The sequence below is a fragment of the Equus quagga genome, chromosome 12 (genome assembly GCF_021613505.1).
Source record: "Equus quagga isolate Etosha38 chromosome 12, UCLA_HA_Equagga_1.0, whole genome shotgun sequence".
In the NCBI taxonomy this organism is placed as follows: Eukaryota; Metazoa; Chordata; class Mammalia; order Perissodactyla; family Equidae; genus Equus; species Equus quagga.
The window spans coordinates 13,526,327-13,544,259 of NC_060278.1; the positions used below are offsets into that span (position 1 = coordinate 13,526,327).

The window sequence follows — 17,933 nt, forward strand, 5'->3', positions numbered from 1 at the left end:
ACGGCTGTGCGGCGGCGGCGACGGCTGGGGGCTCCGAGGAGCCGCTGCGACCGCCGCCGGCTCGCCTGCGGCCCGGCGCCGACTCCCGACCCCGGCGCCCGGCCGCCCGCAGCCCTCCCGCCTGCCCGGAGGCGGTGCAGGGCTCGCCGGGGGATGTCACAGCGGCTCCTCGGAGCCCCCAGCCGTCGCCGCCGCCGCACAGCCGTCGCCCCCGGGAGCCGCGACAATGAACCCCCAGTGCGCCCGCTGCGGAAAAGTCGTGTATCCCACGGAGAAAGTCAACTGTCTGGATAAGGTGAGCGAGGGGGCGCCGGGCCAGCCCGGACCTGCCGGGCGGCGGGCTGCACCTGCTTCGAGAAGTTTTGGCATCTGGGATGGAAAGAGATGAGTGGGCTTGTGTGCGTCTTGGCACCGGGCGAAGGCACGCGAAGGAAAACGCCCGCAGGAGTGTCAGGACGCGCGGCGACGGGGATGTTGGAACTGGGAAAGGCTTTTGTCGGGGTGCGGACGGCGAGGGTGCGGGGCTGCGCCGGCATCGGCAGAGCTGCTGCGGAGGGCGCACGGCGGAGAGGGGCCCGGGGCCCGAGAGCCCTGGCTGGGCCCCCAGGGGCAGTTCGGCGAGTCGCGGCCCCCTACCACCTTCACTCCTGCCCCTCACTGCATCGCACCCCCCACCCCAGGGATCTCCGCGCATCCCCACCTCACCCCCGCCCCAGCGCCTCCCATGACGGCAGCGAGGTGGAGAGGCAAATAGTAATTAACATGTCATGGGGCGGCCGCTGCCGCATTGCTAGGAATAATCCTCGCCCGAGAGCCCGGGCGCAGCGCGGCGAGCGGGGCCCCGGGGGGCGAACCCACTCGGTTGGGGGAAGTCCAGAGGAAGTGGCTCTGTCCCGGCCCCTGCATCCCTGCTCCCTGCCCTTCCCGGGCGTGGATGGAGTTGAACAGCTTGGGAGAGAGACCCGGCGCTGTCCTGAGTGACTGACAATTGAGACTAGCTGGAGGCAGTCCCTGTGAAATTTGCGTGTGGTGATACAAATACCTCCTGAGAACACATCGTCATCCTAACAGCCATCCCGGACAGAGTCCACCTTTCCCGCAATTTAGTGGAACCTGGACGGGGGGGGGGGGGGGGGGCAGGGTACTTACATAGTCGGCCTCCTGCGACCTCGGGTTGCCTGACTTCCGGTGGACACATTTATCAAGATCCTGCAAACACAATGTTTAGGCACTTTGAACTGAATTCGTTTTCCTTTTGAAGCCACTTCACAGGCTCCGTTTCTCCATTAACCAAGCTCAGAATTCCATTCTGGCTGCTCCTGGAAGTGCGATATGGACAGAGCCTTGACACTTCTTCCATCTGAGTCTCTAGGTTGTAGTGGGTAGTCATTTAAAACTCAATTTTCATAGCTGCCTGCTTTGTTTACTTAACTGACAGTTAACAAACACATCCATGGTTACCTACAATCATTTTGTTGTAGGATTTTCAAATACTGTGATGCACTAAAAATGTCTCCTTTCTGGACCCATCTTAGGACAACTGACATTGTACTCAAATTTTAAATATTTGTTTTTTTCAGTATTGGCATAAAGGATGTTTCCATTGTGAAGTCTGCAAGATGGCTCTCAACATGAACAACTACAAAGGCTATGAAAAGAAGCCCTATTGTAATGCGTAAGTATTGTCAACATGGTGTGCCAGGTGTGGCACGGCCTCAGAGCATGAGAGTGGATCTGCCCGTTCTGAAGAACTGACTCATTGTGGCACCCGGGTGTGGCAGTGGCCAGTTACTTGTTTATGCCACATACTCTTGGGCCACGTACTTTGTTGAAGGTCGTTGCATTTATGTCTTTCTAACGTGTAGGGTAATTTTGTGTGTCTTCAACCAGAAGGTTGGTTTTTGAGGTTCACAGGATTTCAGAGTTAGGGACGTGTGTCAGACGCTGTGGAACTTACACACTGAAAACGTGTGGGCCCTGAAGTGCATGTCAGATAGATTTCCATTTTAATCCTCTGTCAGTTTCCATCTTAATCGTATGATGTTGCCGTACTGCAATTTTATGTCTGAATCTAGTTGCTAGGGAAAGGAGTCTTGCTTGCTTGGTCTTAGCTGAGACCACTCCAGAGATCCTAGAGCTTAAACAGGAAACCAAAGAATTGAGACGTGGGTATTTCCAGCTGGTTAGTAGTCAGTCTGTTGGTGGGGATTAAAGAAGGTAAGCTGTCTTTGGCAGGCTCCTCTGTCGGCATGCTTCAAGCCTATAATAATAGCAATTAGCCAGCATTTATACAGTGCTCACCATGTGCCAGGCCCTGTTCTAAGCACTTTATGTGTACTAACTCATTTAATCATTATAGATCCTACGACTGAGGGGGCGTACTGTTATTACCTCCTTTTGACAGATGAAGAAATTGAGGCGTTGAGAGGATGAGCTTCAGGAAGGGTCTCAGATCACTCCTAGAGGCTGCAAGTGGTTAAACATCGGCCAGTGCTTCCAAATGGCTACCTGGCTGCCCAGGGCGTGTGTTTCTCTGTGAGCATCTTCCCACCCAGACTGTTTTCATCTGTGGGCCCTGATTCCTGAGCCTTCTTCCCAATTCCCCTGTGGGGCCTGTCTGGCCTGGACGCGGCAGAGGACCTTTTGGCTGGAGTATTATCAGAGATCCATCCTCTGCAGTTTTTGAAGCAGGTTCATTCAGGCGTCCTGGAGATAGCGGGCCCATGGTTAATTAATGCTTCACTCATGGGAGTGTGTTTTCATAGACAGTAAATTTTGGTAAACAAGCGTAATGTGCTCAGATCTCTTTGGGGAAGAACATTTTTTTTCCCAAATTTTTTTGTGTTTCCTTCCAGTCCTAGCTTAGTGCTTATAGATAGACCAGAAACTTTTGAAGGAATCCGGAAATGGGGGCATTGAACAGCATTCAGGACTTTGTTGAGTAAGTGAAGTCCACAGATATTCCCCAAACTCATTGAGGTTTTCAACCCTCTGGTGGCATGTCTCTTCTTGGGACAACATGAAGCAAGAATGAGATTTTGGTGTCATGGTCTCCTGCTTCTCTTAAAGAGAGGTCTGAATGACTGGTGAAGGATCAAAGGCAGGCGGCCGGAACTAGAAGGGAAAGGGCCCTCATACCCCATAAACGGGGTAATTGTTCTTTGGTTGAAGGAAAGTGAACCGTTCTTCCTGTAACTGTTCCAGCCTGGGGCCTGGTTCGATCAGGCTTTATGAGCCACATCAGGATGCCTTATAGCTCCACGGCCGGGAGTTTAACCCGGGGATAACAGTACCTTTGGGTGCCCTGGTAGGGCTGGAGGAGTTGGGAACGGAAGGGGAAAGACAGGAGAGAAAGAACGGGGGAAAACAACAAATATGTATATATTATGATATAATATAGTATCGCATATGTCAATATATAAATATATAATTTTGTATTATATATACACATATATATACACATATGTACGCACACATATACGCATACACACGTAGATAGATAAAGAATTGAATGAGGGAGAAAAAGAAATGATAAAAATAAAAGGACAGAAAACAACAGGTGCGCCTGAAGTGGAGTCTTTCATTGCATTAGGCCACTTGCAATTCAGTGCGCAATTCAATGCTTACTGCTTAGTTTCAGTTTGGTCCAATTAAAAAAGAATATCAGATTCTGCAGCGAGTCATGGATGGCTGGTTTACACTCTGACTTAGTAGTGAACCCGTGCCAAGAACCGTTGAGATTTGGACCCCCAAAACAAAAAGCCTCTCTTTGTAGGTAGGAAACATCCCGCTGTGTTGTTTCATGGGTCTGAGTCTTATTTTTAATACTTTAGGTATCTCTCAATCGAGTGCTTACAGATTTTTCTCTCTAAAATTTCTTATACAATGGCAGTACTTAGTTACTAGGTTTAATTTGAATACTTGGGGTAGCATCTCAGATTTTTTTGCTTAAAATTGAATCTGGTAGTCTACTTTATTGAGCAAAGACAGAAATCCATCTTTAGTGGGTGAATGAGCAGAGTTGATGGTTTGTTTGTTTAATTTATCTTTAAGTTCGTGTCATACCTTGATATACTGTTTGCAGAGAACAGAGCTTGGTGAAGTCGCAGGTTTTGTCTGCCGTGAAGGTTCCAGGCTGGAAGGCCCCTGTGGTTCTCAACCCTTATTTTTGCAGGGGCACAGGTTGCCTTGTAAACTCGCTGGTCAGCGCAGATTACCCTCTGGGGATCTCAACACCCTTGCCCTAATTCAGGGGGTGTGTGTCAATCAGCTGTTCCCTTTGGTCTTGGCCAGAAGGGCTGCCATAATTTGTCTGGGTCAGCGGTGGAAAATTGATTCTCTGAAGCATACTGCTCCTGGAAAATGAAATATTCAATCTCCATGTGAAGCAATATTTTCTCTGTACCAGTTTGGTTCAGGCAGCAGTATACATACATGTTTAAATGAAAATGACTGTTCTTCCCCCTTGCAACTTTTTATTGTGAAAATTTTCATACACGCAAAATGATTGAAAGAATAATATGGTGAACATCTGTCTACCCACCAGTGAGAGTCAACTGTTATTAACTTTTTGCATTCTTTGCGTCATATTTTTGTCTATATGTACAATTACTTCTACTATTGTTGGGTCATTTGTCATGCAGTCAAGTTTCATGCATCAAGTTAGTTTTATACATCAAGATATTTCATCCCTAAAAAGTATGTCATGCTTGCACTGAGAGTATTCATGGAGCCATTATGACAGCTAAGAAAATTAACAGAAATTTCCTAGTAATGTGAAATATCCTGTCTATGTTCACATTTCCCCCATTGACCTAAGAATGTCTTTTCTAGCTGTTTTTTTAAAAAATTATTTATTCTTTTTTTTTTTGAGGAACATTGGCCCTGAGCTAACATCGGTGCCCATCTTCCTCTGTTTTATATGTGGGACGCCTGCCACATCATGGCTTGACAGGCAGTGCATAGGTCTGTGCCCGGGATCCAAACCAGTGAACTTTGGGACGCTGAAGCAGAATATGTGAACCTTACCATTACACCACCAGGCAGGCCCCTGACTGTTTTTTTTTTTTCAAACCAGGATCCAATCAGGGTTCATACTTTATGTTTAGTTGTTATGGAAATGACAACTTTTCTTGATTAGTGGAAATTCAGTATCAGTTCTTTAACTTATGCTCTCTTTTCTCTTGATTTATATAAACTCTTGGGTTTTCAGGAAGAGGAATTAAGTAGAATTTCTTGTGAAAATAACATACGTAATTAACTTAACAACCTTTAAAATAAATATTAAGAATATGCTTAAAAAACTTGAAAGCATGAATATAGACATTTAGGATTCTTTTAAGAAAACACAAACGCTTTTTATTTTAGTCGATACCTGAGGGCATTTTTTTAATGGAATGAAGTAGTGAGTATTTCTTCAGTTTAAATATGCTGCTTGTTTATATTCTCATGTGTTTCGAGAAGAAACAAGTTTTCCGTTTGATTTCATGCAAAGGAGAACATGTATAAAATATGATTTACATAATATTTAAATTTTGATCTTTTGATAGAATGATCAGAGTATGATACATACTAGCTGTAAGATTGGGCATGATATGCATTTAGTTCCTAATGCAGCAGTGCACACTATTAAAATATTTAAAAACTACCTGGTCTACTTGAGTACGTGCCATGTTTTCATAAGCCTTTATGTTTTGTAAGCAGGCAGTGGATTCTTCAGCACATTCAGGATTTTTTTCATCACGGAACTTGCAAAGAAAAGAGGGCTAGGCAATATTTTTATTGCTAAGAGGTGCTGAGAAAAGTAACACTCGATGATTAGACAAAAAACACAGCTCATGCTTGTATGTGGATTTATATGTGAAGTTAAACTACAAACGTCTCGCTACCCAGCAAGCCACACAAAGAATATGACCCCCAAGGCCATTTGTCAAATAAATAATTTATTGTGTGTAAAAGTCAGCATTGTATTTATTATGTGTTTGTGAAACATATACCAGTTCTTAAAATATTCTGAGAAATATTATCACTTAGAAATAGCAATGCCAATGACTGGCCACTTAATGTACTGTCACCAAACATCAAGTTATTTTAGGTCAGAGGACGGACCAGTTAACGATGCATTGGTTTTAGCAGGACCTTGCCAATAATTTTCCCAAATCATCACTTTTGCAGAAATTTTTTGAGGGCTGAAAATTTGTCCTGACCTGCCCGCATTTAATATACCCTGTATCTGTGTCAAATATATCTTCAATTATGGGGCCAAAAGAACACAAATATCTGTGCTAAATCTGTTTAGTTATCCTTCCAAATGAGATTCCCTCTCACCAAATAGTTTCACCTAACATGATTTTGGAAGACTAAAAATAAAACAGCAGGAGATGGGCATCGTGTTTACTTTTGCTCTGCCTGTGTTAGCCTTCTGTCTTGCGAATATTTATTGACTGTCTACAGCCTGGAAGATGCTGAGCGAGGCGCTGCTCATTATGAGCCGCCCAGAACGGTCAGGGCAGTTCAGCCAGCCTGTCTTGAGGGTGATTATCTAGGCCAGCCCTCCACGAGCTCTCATGTACCATTTCTCTGTTGGCCACTCGTCCTTGGAGCCTTTCCTAAGGGGTACTCAGAGGACATGGAAGGAAATTATATTTAAATCTGAGAATTTTTCCCTCATCTCTGTTTAGGCCTCCCAAACCTGGTTCTGTGACACTCCAAAGACTCCAGTTATCTCAAGGGGACTTATGAAATTTTTGCTATTTAGTTAGCTTTAATTACTTAAGTTTTCAGGAAAGGCATGGTGCTGTAATTGGAGATTTGAAGCAGGACAGGGCTGGATTTGAACGCTGGCTCCATCCTGTCCTCCTGAACAAGTGTCTTGATCACTGAGCCTCAGTTTTTTCATCTGTAAAATGGGAGTGGGGATGCTGAACCCACAGGGCTGTGTGAGGATTCAAGAGACAGTGCGTGTCAAGGCTCTCGCCCAGTGTCTGGCACGGAGCAGACCTTCAGTAAACACTGGTGCTCTTATTTCCTCAGTGGTCCTCTTTTGAGGAGTGAGGGAGGAAAAAGAGGGTAACAGGGAGAAGAAGGGTGTTAAGGAAATGGTAGTCACACCTGTTAAAAGGTTTATACCAATGTTTTTCACACTGTGGGTTGCCCCCCTTTAGATGGTTGCAACCAGAACTTAAAGAAAAAGAGAGAAGAGAGAAAATGCTAGAGTTCATTTGAGCAGTGAAAAAGAGTATTGTTTTGGCCAACACTTTTTTCAGTCGTATGTGTAAAGTGTGTACTGGATCATGATGTAAAAAATATTTTTACTGGAAGTCGTGGTCAAAAAAGTTTGAGAAACACTGGTTTAGTTCCATATTCTTAACACCCCACACATCAGAGAGCGTTACAAGTTGCTGGTAAGTACAGCGCTGTGTTCGGTAAGTTCATGAATTCTGACAGCCATTGCTCTCACCCTCTGCTGTCCATGCCAGCCACACCCTGCCCCACACCCAGTCATCCTTCAGGACTCGGCCATCGGAGCGCTCACCATCCTACGAAGGAACCGTCTGCTTACCTGTCTGTACCCTCTTGTGGCTTGGGGTGGCTGTGAGGGCATCTGTCTTGCTCACACCCGTATCCTCAGGACCTGGCAGTTAACGCTCAATAAAGATGAGCTGCTTCAGGGAGTGTGAAAGTTACGCTGCGTCTCCAAGTGTAGTCCCTGCCTTCTCCCCGGGTCTAGGATGCAGCCCAGACTAGTTTCTTCTGGGGAGGCAGACAGAGGTTGGGCCATCTAGAGGAGCTGACTTGAAAGGAAGCTTTGAGGAGCCTGGAAGGTGGTCTGGTGGCCAGGTTTCACAAAGGCTGAATCCCAAGGGGGTAAAGTCTCCCCACTGAAGGGATAGGCTTGCCTTTGTCAATCCATAATGAACACGGTGGAATTTCCTTTCACTGCTTCCAGGCTTGGTTTCGAAATATGATCGGTTTCTAAAAGATTCCTTATTGATGTTCATTTATTTTCTTCTGGGTTTAATTATAATCTATAAAATGGGATGATAATTTCTACCCAAGAGGAACCTTATGGAAATTAGATGGAGGAAATATTTGTAAGCCTTAGCACATCAAACTACACCTATTAGGCACCCAAATGTTAGTCCCTTCCCTTATTTATAATAAATTGAGAGTTGTCATATTTCCCCCTCAGAGAGAGGAGAAAATGTCCCATTGTTAAAAGTAATGCTTAGTTTCTATGGAAAGAGGTTGTGGTGTGTAGGAGTTTAGTTAGCATCAGTTATAATGTGCCTTGCCTGACTTTTTAGTTACATGCTAAGTAGAAAAAATTAGACCCTTTGCTCCTTGACATAGACCTGATATGGGAGGATGACAGGTTTTTTTTGAAGTTAAAATTGGCTGATTGAAAGTGACGGAAGGAGACACTTTATTTGAACCAAATAAAAAGGTTCCAGTGTGTATGCAAAATGATCTGATTCTCAGTCACCTTATCGAACCATTGATGATGTCTAATGAATTTTAGTGTCTTTTGGAATCATTGTAGGAGACCCTATTTACAAATCACGTACTGTGTTCTGTCACTTTGGAAAATGTTTCCGAAAGGTGCCTTCGATGTGTGAGTTTCCGTCTCTTTATGATGATGTATTTATTATGGAATGATGTCAGATTAGAAAAGATTTGGAGATGAAGCACCGCAAATATCTCCTAAATCATGGTGAAATGCAAGGTTAATGCAAGACGCAGATGTGTGCGCTTAAAGGGATATTGATTATGTGTCAAGGGCCTGGGTAAGACTGCATTTCGGTAGTCTTCTTTAAACGTTTTCAGATGAGTGCTTTACAAAGGCTGGGGGTTTCCTGGGAATGTCAGGAATGAGAGAGAAGCAGACATACCTACGCACGACACCCTTGTCCCCCGGAACTTAAGGCCCCCTCGAAGCTCCATCGCCAGAGGAGTGGGAAGTCGAGTTTCTTTTCTTTTCCTTTCTGTTTCTGTTCTCCTATGCTTAGCGATACTAGGAAGACCCAGGCTGCTAAAAGCATGAAAAGCGGGATCTAGAGTAACATTTACGAGCTGAAGTACCCAGAGCATTTCAAGCACTCAGTAAAAAGATTATTATTGATTCTGACGTTCTGCTAATGAATAAAACAGTTCTGCAGCCTCTCTCATTGAACCTAGATTTGGGGCACAGACATAACCAGAAAACAGGAAGTGGCGAGAAGGACCACGATTGAACGGCAAGGATTGTTTATTCCAGCACTGGAAACCAGTGTTAATTTTATTGAGAGTCAGCTGTGTGTTTTTCTTAGCGGAGTCCTTGAGGGAGTAGCTTTGTGTTCAACTCCTGTTTACTTTTCCACACTCTCTGTTGACTCATTCCCACCGACTCCTAGGAAGAGCTGGAAGAAAACTAGTTCGATGTGTGTATTTTTCAATAGCATCGGATCGATAAGTAGCCTGGTAGTCTGTTATACTTCTGCTTCAGCTCAGCAGTCTAAAAAGCCATTTAGACAAAAATCCTTGATTAGCTCCCCTGATGCTCTTTATCCATCAAAGGCAGGTGCAGGTCAACCACAGAGAGCGTGGAGAAAGGGGATGGCCGTGCTCAGCCAAGGGCCAGAGATCTGGGAGGTGGAGTTAGACGGTTGCCTGCCAGTATTGAATTTGGTCTTTAAATGTGACTTCATTGCCTAACTGAGCAGGAGTGTGAACTCCACCAAGTTCAGACAATGCACAGAAGCATCAAGAACAGTGCAGTAAATGCACACGTCAGTACAGGAAGACATATCGGCTAAACAAATGTATTTTTGACTGTCTCTTTGGATGTCTATACCATCCTCTCCTGGCTACTCTTCCCACCATCCACCCAGGCTCTGGAGCCCATGCGTCTGTGTCACCTTCCACGCCTCCCTCCCCTTTATCCCCACCCCCACATCTTCATTCCTCTGTCCTTGTCCTTGTTCAGGCTCTCTTATCATAGTTGGCCAGTGATCTGACCATTGTCCCCTAAATGGTCCCTTTGTTCTAGTTATTCTCCTTTTGAATGCTTTTCCTGCTACCAGAGTTATCTTTTGAAACCATGGTTCCGGTCATAGTACTCCCTTGTACCAACACCTCTAATGGCTCCCCATTGCCTATAGAAAAAAAAAAATTGGGTTTTAATAGACACCTAGGGCCCTTCACAATCTGCCTTCCTCTACCCCCTTCCATTTGCTTTCCTCCTCTCCAGCCACACTGGACTGCTAGCTCTGATGCCTTCATGAAGTTTCTTAACCTAACTCTCAGTATCCTCACCTGTAAAATGGGTATAATGATAGACTCTTCCTTAATCCTTAAAAGGATTCAGGATTCATTGGAATATCAAAATAAGTTTAGCACAGTTTCAGGCACGTAGTAAGGAATTAATAAGTTAGATATAATTTTCATTGTGATTAAACTTGACACAATGACTTGACCCTTTACTCATGCTCTTCTTATGCCATCCTGCCCTCCCCTCTTTTAAAGGCACTTTCATCTTTAAGGCACACACTGTGACCACCTTTGTGAAGCCATTCTGAATCTCTCTGTCAGTTACTGGACTCTGTGTACTCAATGTGGTCTTTGTTCCTCAATTATATCACTCATCAAAAAGCCCATCTTGTACTATAGTTGTGTTTGTCGACTCACTTGAGACGGTCTCCTGTTGAGATTTGACCCTGGAAGTTCACAGCCTGGGCTAGACGTGGGTTGGGCATAGGGGAGGTCAAGTCAGCTGCAAGAGCTTGGCTTTATAAAGGGATTATTTCTGGCATGTGTTTAGGAATTGAGGATGGGTGTTGCAATGCTGCAATGAATTCTGACCCTAACCATCCGGAATTAGTGGCAACTCCACAAGTTAAGAGTATAGTCTCCAACAAGACAGCCCTCACCTCGGATGCCAGCTGTGAGTTCAGGAGTCCCCAGGCCAACCACACTTCTGGCCGACTGGCTACAAATTCGAGGGTTCCCACAGCCCCCTCTGATTTGCTAATTAGCTAGAATGACTCACAGAACTCAGGAGAGTGCTATACTTAAGATTATTGTTTTATTATAAAGGATACAAATCAGGACGTGCCAAGTGAGAGGACACATAGGGCGAGGTGTGGGAAGATCCTGGCCATGGAGTTTCCCTGCCCTCACCCTGTGGGATCTGCATTTCTCTCTCCCCTGGCACATTGATGTGTTCACCAACCAGGAATCTCCACTGAACTTTGGAGTCCAGAGTTTTTATTAGGGTTTCATTATGTAGGTATGGTGACTCGTTGGCCATGGGAATATTCAATCTCCAGCACCCCTCCTGGAGGAGGTCTGCTCATATCACCTGACTCAAAGCCCCAACCCTCTAATCACATGATTTCTGGAGTTGCCAGCCCTCGCCTGAGCCATCTTATTAGCATAACTCAGCTATGGACTGAGGGGCTCATGAGTGACAAAGATATTTCCCATTACGTGAGAAATTCCAGCTATTCAGAGTGTGTTCAAGGAACCAGAGACAAATGCTAGTCAAATTCTGTATTATACAGCAGGTGTGCTTCTGTCCTCACCAGATGTACTGTTGCAACTGTTGACACAGGAACCTTCCTATCCCATTTTGACAAGAATGATGATCTAAAACCGGCCATATCTATTTAGTCAATCAATAGAAGTTGGGTAAGATGTATAAACAGTTCACTGGCTGCACACAGAAGGCAGGTGGGAGGACCCATTTGTGGAAGGATCCTTGATAGAACTCTCTAGATTTGGTTTTTATGCATAAGGAAGTTTTTCCTACTAGTAAATTACATTCTTGAGGGCAGGAATGGTCCCAATTACGTTTGTATACTCTAACACCTACTGTGTGCTGGGTAAATGTCCCCTTGATAGTGACATTGCCCAGCTAGCTTTGTGGGGATGCAGGAAGCCCCTTTGGCTATTTGAGCAACACAGCTCAGCCTCAGGCATCCGTAGCTGAGAGAGCTGGCTCAATGAGAAGGAATAGACTTTTCTTTCCATGAGGATCCACGTGGTGATCCCAGCTGGAGCTAGCCATGCTCAAACTGATAATACACATGAGCAATGGCTACCACTTCCTCTGTTAGGTGAAATATTGAAATTTATAGCCAGAGTATTGGTCACCGACATACAACTGAACAAAGGATGACAAGAATAATGTTGTCTACAAAGGGAGTTTGTAAAAATCACTTTGTTACCACTATGTTTTCCAGAGTCTTAGGGGTGGATCCTGTGTTTTGGACATCAGGCCATGTGCACATTGACCTGCGTCTCCATGTATTTTTTTCCTGGAAAGAACTATGATTTATTTATTTCCTGAAACAAATGTAATCAGGGATTAATGTATTAATCCTGATAGATGAAAAGTTGGTGCCTTTCTTCAATGCTCTTATCTTTTCTCCCAGATTTCTAGAACTTCAAAAACAACTCAGCAAGATCTGGGCTTCTCCCCCGACCCCCGTCCCCCTTCCCCAAGGCAGCTCTCTCTCTGTTTAAAGTCTTTTCTGCTGCCCCTGATGCAGTTCTCTGATTTTCTTAACATTAAGTGAAATTCTATTTAAAAATTTCTAGATGCTTAAGGCACATAGTAATTAAGGGTTATTCCTGTCAGGAATAGAAACACTATATTAAAACAGTTCTTCCTCAGAGGCTGCTAAAGAAGGAAAATCCTGTTTAGAGGGTTTGCCTCTGTGGGGTTTTTTTTTTTTAAATGGTAGTTATGTAACGTCAGGTTTAATTGGCTGGCAGTCAGGAAGCTGGCTTGTCTCTGTGTCTCTTGTGTCACATGTACCTGAGGGGCTGGGTCATCAGGAAAATACCTGTCATTTGTACACAGGGGCTACTGTCCAGGAAGTATCCCGCATCATGGCAGTTGGACAGATGTTGAAAGAAAAACATATTGTTTTTTCTTTATACAGAGATGGGTATGTAACAGACACTGAATGAACACGTGTGGATTGACTTTGAAAGTACATTTATTCTGGATGGGATTACAGCAGTCCTTCATTTCCACAGCAAGCCTCCTAACTCTGGCGTGTTTCTCTGGTGTGTACTGGTGGGTGAGCAGAGCTTGCTATGCAGGATTTAAAAATTAATTCCCTAGCAGGAGAAAACAGGTGGTAACATAAAAGAAGTCCCTGAATGGAGGAAGGATCAAGTAATCCTCAGAAGAGACCCACAGGGGAGTGTTAATGGTCTCACCCATCTGTACCGATGCATAGACACCAAAGAAGTTCCATGAGATCCAGACGTCTTGCCAATGTGGGGTGGGGAGAGGCTGCTAACTATGTTCTGCAGATGGAGGGGCTTGCTATGCTAAACAGGAAACATGTCTAAGAGGTGGATGCATGGATAGAAAGAAACTTGAAGGTGAAAAAATGCTGGAGAACATTTGGGTGAGAATGAATTGCGGGAGAAACAGAAGTGGCGTCGCTGCGGGGCAGGGCGTGCGGCTCATCCAGATGGGACGTGGAACGGAAGCTTTCTCAGCGTCTTTGCACGTTGGCACAGAGGCAGGGTGCAGTGATAAAGGGAGGCTTTGACGAGACGGCTGCTGGAAGTTTAGAAGATCTTTTGCTTTGCTTTTGTTTACAGTTTCACTGTTTTCAGGCTGCTTCAGACTTAATGTGGAGAATACGGAAGAATGGGGTGGTGATGGAGTAGTTGCGAGGACTTTGGAACAAGTGGTCTCTGTTATCTTGAAGTTCACCAGAATGAAGTGAGGGATTGGTGGTCACACCACATCTCAGACTTTAGGAAAGCCCGTTAACAGTGTATGAGAAGCGAGAGGGGCCGGGTGTGTTCAGGGACCCCTAGGTGACGACAAGCTCTACGAGGCAGGAGCCATGTAGAATTTGATCTCCTCTGTATACCCAATCACTAGAACAGTCCATGGCTCACAGTTGGCCTTTAATAAAGATTTGCTGGATGAACGAAAGAAGGAATAAAAAGAAAGGTGGCTCAGTGAGATAAAAAACTTTGAAAAATTAAGATCTGGTTGCAAATATGTTAATTATTCCAGTGAGAAAGAAAAGAGAGAATGCCTTTTAAAACAAAGAAAAAAAACTACCTAAAGCAATATACAGATTCAGTGCTATCCCAATCAGAATCCCCAGAACATTCTTCACAGAAATTGAACAAACAATCCTAAAATTCATATGGGGGAACAAAAGACCACGAATTGCTAAAGCAATCTTGAGCAAGAAAAACAAAGCCGGCGGAATCACAATCCCCGATTTCAAAACATACTACAAAGCTACAGTGATCAAAACAGCATGGTACTGGTACAAAAACAGGTCCACAGATCAATGGAACAGAATTGAAAGCCCAGAGATAAAACCACACATCTATGGACAGCTAATCTTCGACAAAGGAGCAGAGGGCCTACAATGGAGAAAAGAAAGTCTCTTCAACAAATGGTGCTGGGAAAACTGGACAGCCACATGCAAAAGATTGAAAATCGACCATTCTTTTTCACCACACACCAAAATAAACTCAAAATGGATCAAAGACCTAAAGATTAGGCCTGAGACAATAAGTCTTTTGGAAGAGAATATAGGCAGTACACTCTTTGACATCAGTTTCAAAAGAATCTTTTCGGACACTGTAACTCCTCAGTTGAGGGAAACAATAGAAAGAATAAACAAATGGGACTTCATCAGACTAAAGAGCTTCTTCAAGGCAAGGGAAAACAGAATTGAAACAAAAAAACAGCTCACTAATTGGGAAAAAATATTTACAAGCCACTTATCCGACAAAGGGTTAATCTCCATAATATACAAAGAACTCACACTGCTTAACAACAAAAAAACAAACAACCCGATCAAAAAATGGGCAGAGGACATGAACAGACATTTCTCAAAAGAAGAAATGAATATGGCCAATAGACACATGAAAAGATGTTCATCATCGCTAATCATCAGGGAAATGCAAATCAAAACTACACTAAGATATCACCTTACCCCCGTTAGATTGGCAAAAACATCCAAAACCAAGAACGACAAATGTTGGAGAGGTTGTGGAGAAAGAGGAACCCTCATACACTGTTGGTGGGAATGCAAACTGGTACAGCCACTATGGAAAACAGTATGGAGATTTCTCAAAAAGTTAAAAATAGAAATACCCTATGACCCAGCCATCTCATTACTGGGTATCTATCCTAAGAACCTGATATCAGATATCTCAAGAGTCCGTTGCACCCCTATGTTCATCGCAGCATTATTTACAATAGCCAAGACGTGGAACCAGCCTACATGCCCAGAAACTGATGATTGGATAAAGAAGATGTGGTATATATACACAATGGAATACTACTCAGCCATAAAAAAAGACGAAATTGGCCCATTCACAACAATGTGGATGGACCTCGAGGGCATTATGTTAAGCGAAATAAGTCAGTCAGAGAAAGACGAACTCTATATGACTCCACTCATAGGTGGAAATTAGTATATTGAGAAGGAGATCTGATCGGTGGTTACCAGGGAAAAGGGGGGGTGGGGGGAGGGTACGGAGGGGGAAGTGGTGTACCCACAACATGACTAACAAAAATGTACAACTGAAATTTCACAAGCTTGTAATCCATCATAACATTAATAAAAAAAAAAAAACAAAGAAAAAAGAAAGCAACATAGGGCATCTCCTGAGCTTCCTGAGCTCTGATGAATACAACACACAGTTTTAAAGATGGGAAACTGAGAAGGCAACACACAGGAAGAATGGGATCAGGAAAGCTACTGGCCAACATGAAAAATTGGCTTGTGAAAAAAGTTTTAAAAGAAACGAGTTTTAAAAGCACTTATATTCCGAGAAAAAAGATGAACTATGGCTTGGGGAAGATGCTGTGATAATGAAAGATGACAGAAAAAAATAGAGTCATTCGATTCCCACTTAGCTTTCATCCTTTCAACAAGAAGAAGCTCTTGAAAACTAGAGAAGACCCACAAACATCGTTAAGAAGTTAAAGTAAAGGTTAGGAGATCCAACAGTAAGAAGACAGCAAGCCATTCATTCTTTTTTATTTTAACAAGAGAAAAACATTTTAATGTATCAAGAAATCACTCTTATTAACTTTTACACAAAATATACCACTTATTTCAGAGACATTTGCTGGAAAGTCGCTAATGTTCAGATTTATGCTAATTTATGTTTACCAAATGCTTTGCACTCACTTCTATTTCCCATCTCCAAAGACTTTTGACAATGGATCAAATCAAACCACCAACTTCGGGAAGCAGTTTTGCTGAGGTAGAACCATTACACCACACATCAATGGAAAATTTAGGAGAATTTGGTCTACAATATCTTATAGTATGCCTTCTACTGTCAAAACAGCCAAGCTGTAGCCTTAGACCTTTTCCAAAGAACTCTTTCTCCCATTAATTGAAAACTATGTTGTCTCCCAAACCTCCTTCACTTTGCCCACAGAGCCAGGAAGAAGAGTCAGCACTCAGCAGCTTTTAGTCCTTCCACTAGAAACTTTCACTCAACTACTCTTCTTACTAGAACTTAATGTAATCCTATTCTTGTCATACCATCTTGGTTTTCTTGTCTCATCCATGCTTGATATATTTTTAAACAATATCCCAACCATGCTCAATCTTCCTCTTCTCACACTACCCACATTCACAAAGGACTGATATGTAAACCATGGCTCAATTTTTTTTAAATTTATTTTTTTATTGTGGTCCTAATAATTTGTAACATTGTGAAATTTCAGTTGTATATTATTATTTGTTTGACACCATGTAAGTGTGCCCCTTCACCCCTTGTGCCCACCCCCAACCCCCTTCCCCCTCGTAACCACTGTACTGTTCTCTTTGTCTATAAGTTTGTTTATGTTCCACAAATAAGTGAAATCATATGGTGTTGTCTTTCTCTGTCTGGCTTATTTCACTTAACATAATACCCTTAAGGTCCATCCATGTGGTTGTGAACGTCAAACCATTCTTCATGGAAATAAAAGAAGTTGGAATCTCTAGATTCAGAGGAGTGGCATCTTAGGGTCCTGAGGACACCCCGTAGCTGTGGTGCTGGAACTGAAACCCTTGGAGCCATGGGTGGTCCTTAACAATGAGAGATGATGTGGGGGAGAATTAAGAGAATGGACTCCGGCGCTCAGCTGGGTTAGTGACGGTGGTGGTGTGTCAGTTATCCATCTGCAAAATGAGGAGGCTGTGTCTCAGTTGATGATAATATTAGTCCTTACTCCCTCTTCTGGTTACTGTAAGGAATAAATTGGGTAATCTATGTAAACAGTTGACTGTCGATACCACGTAAATATTAGTTCTCCTTATTGCCTGTTCTCTTTAAGAAATTATCTGCAAAGGAGAGCTTCGAGGGTTTTGGAGATGGGAAAATATTCCAAGTGTTAGAATGGGGACAAGACAGATTGTAGAAATTACAGCCTAATACATTTGACATTAATTCCTGGCAAAATTCCCCTGTGGATAAGTACAGAGACAGTTTGTGAGGACTTCAAAATAAAAAGTCCTCATAGCTTCTGTATTAGTTTGCTAGGCCTGCCATACAAAGGATAGCAAACTGGGTGGGTTAAACAACAGAAGTGTGCTGTGCCACAGTTCTGGAGGCAGGAAGTCTGAAATCGAGCTGTCTGTTGGGTTGGCTTCTTTGGGAGGCCATGAGGGATGGATCTGTTGCAGGCTCTCTCCTTGGCTTGTAGGTGGACACCTTCTCCCTGTATGTCTTCATATCCTCTTCCCTCTGTGGCTCTGTGTCCAAATTTCCCGTTTTTATAAGGACAGCCGCCATATTGGATTAGGGCCCAACCCAAGGACCTCATTTTAACTTGATTGCTTCTGTAAAGACTCTTTCCACATAAGGTCACATTCTGAGGTACTGGGGGTTAGGACGTCAAGATATCTTTTTTTGGGGGGGACACAATTCAACCCATAATAAGTTCATTAACA

General features: G+C 43.6%; 1 protein-coding gene across 1 annotated transcript in view; it reads left to right on the plus strand.

Moving 5' to 3' along the window:
- The first annotated feature begins 59 nt into the window (after window positions 1–59).
- The window catches only part of LOC124249075 (LIM zinc-binding domain-containing Nebulette-like), a 210,469-nt gene continuing 192,595 nt past the window's right edge, over window positions 60–17,933 (plus strand). The window contains exons 1-2 of the mRNA XM_046679848.1: window positions 60–295; window positions 1,581–1,675. Of these exons, the coding sequence (XP_046535804.1) occupies window positions 227–295; window positions 1,581–1,675 (164 nt within the window). The 5' untranslated portion in view covers window positions 60–226. The remainder of the gene's footprint in view (window positions 296–1,580; window positions 1,676–17,933) is intronic.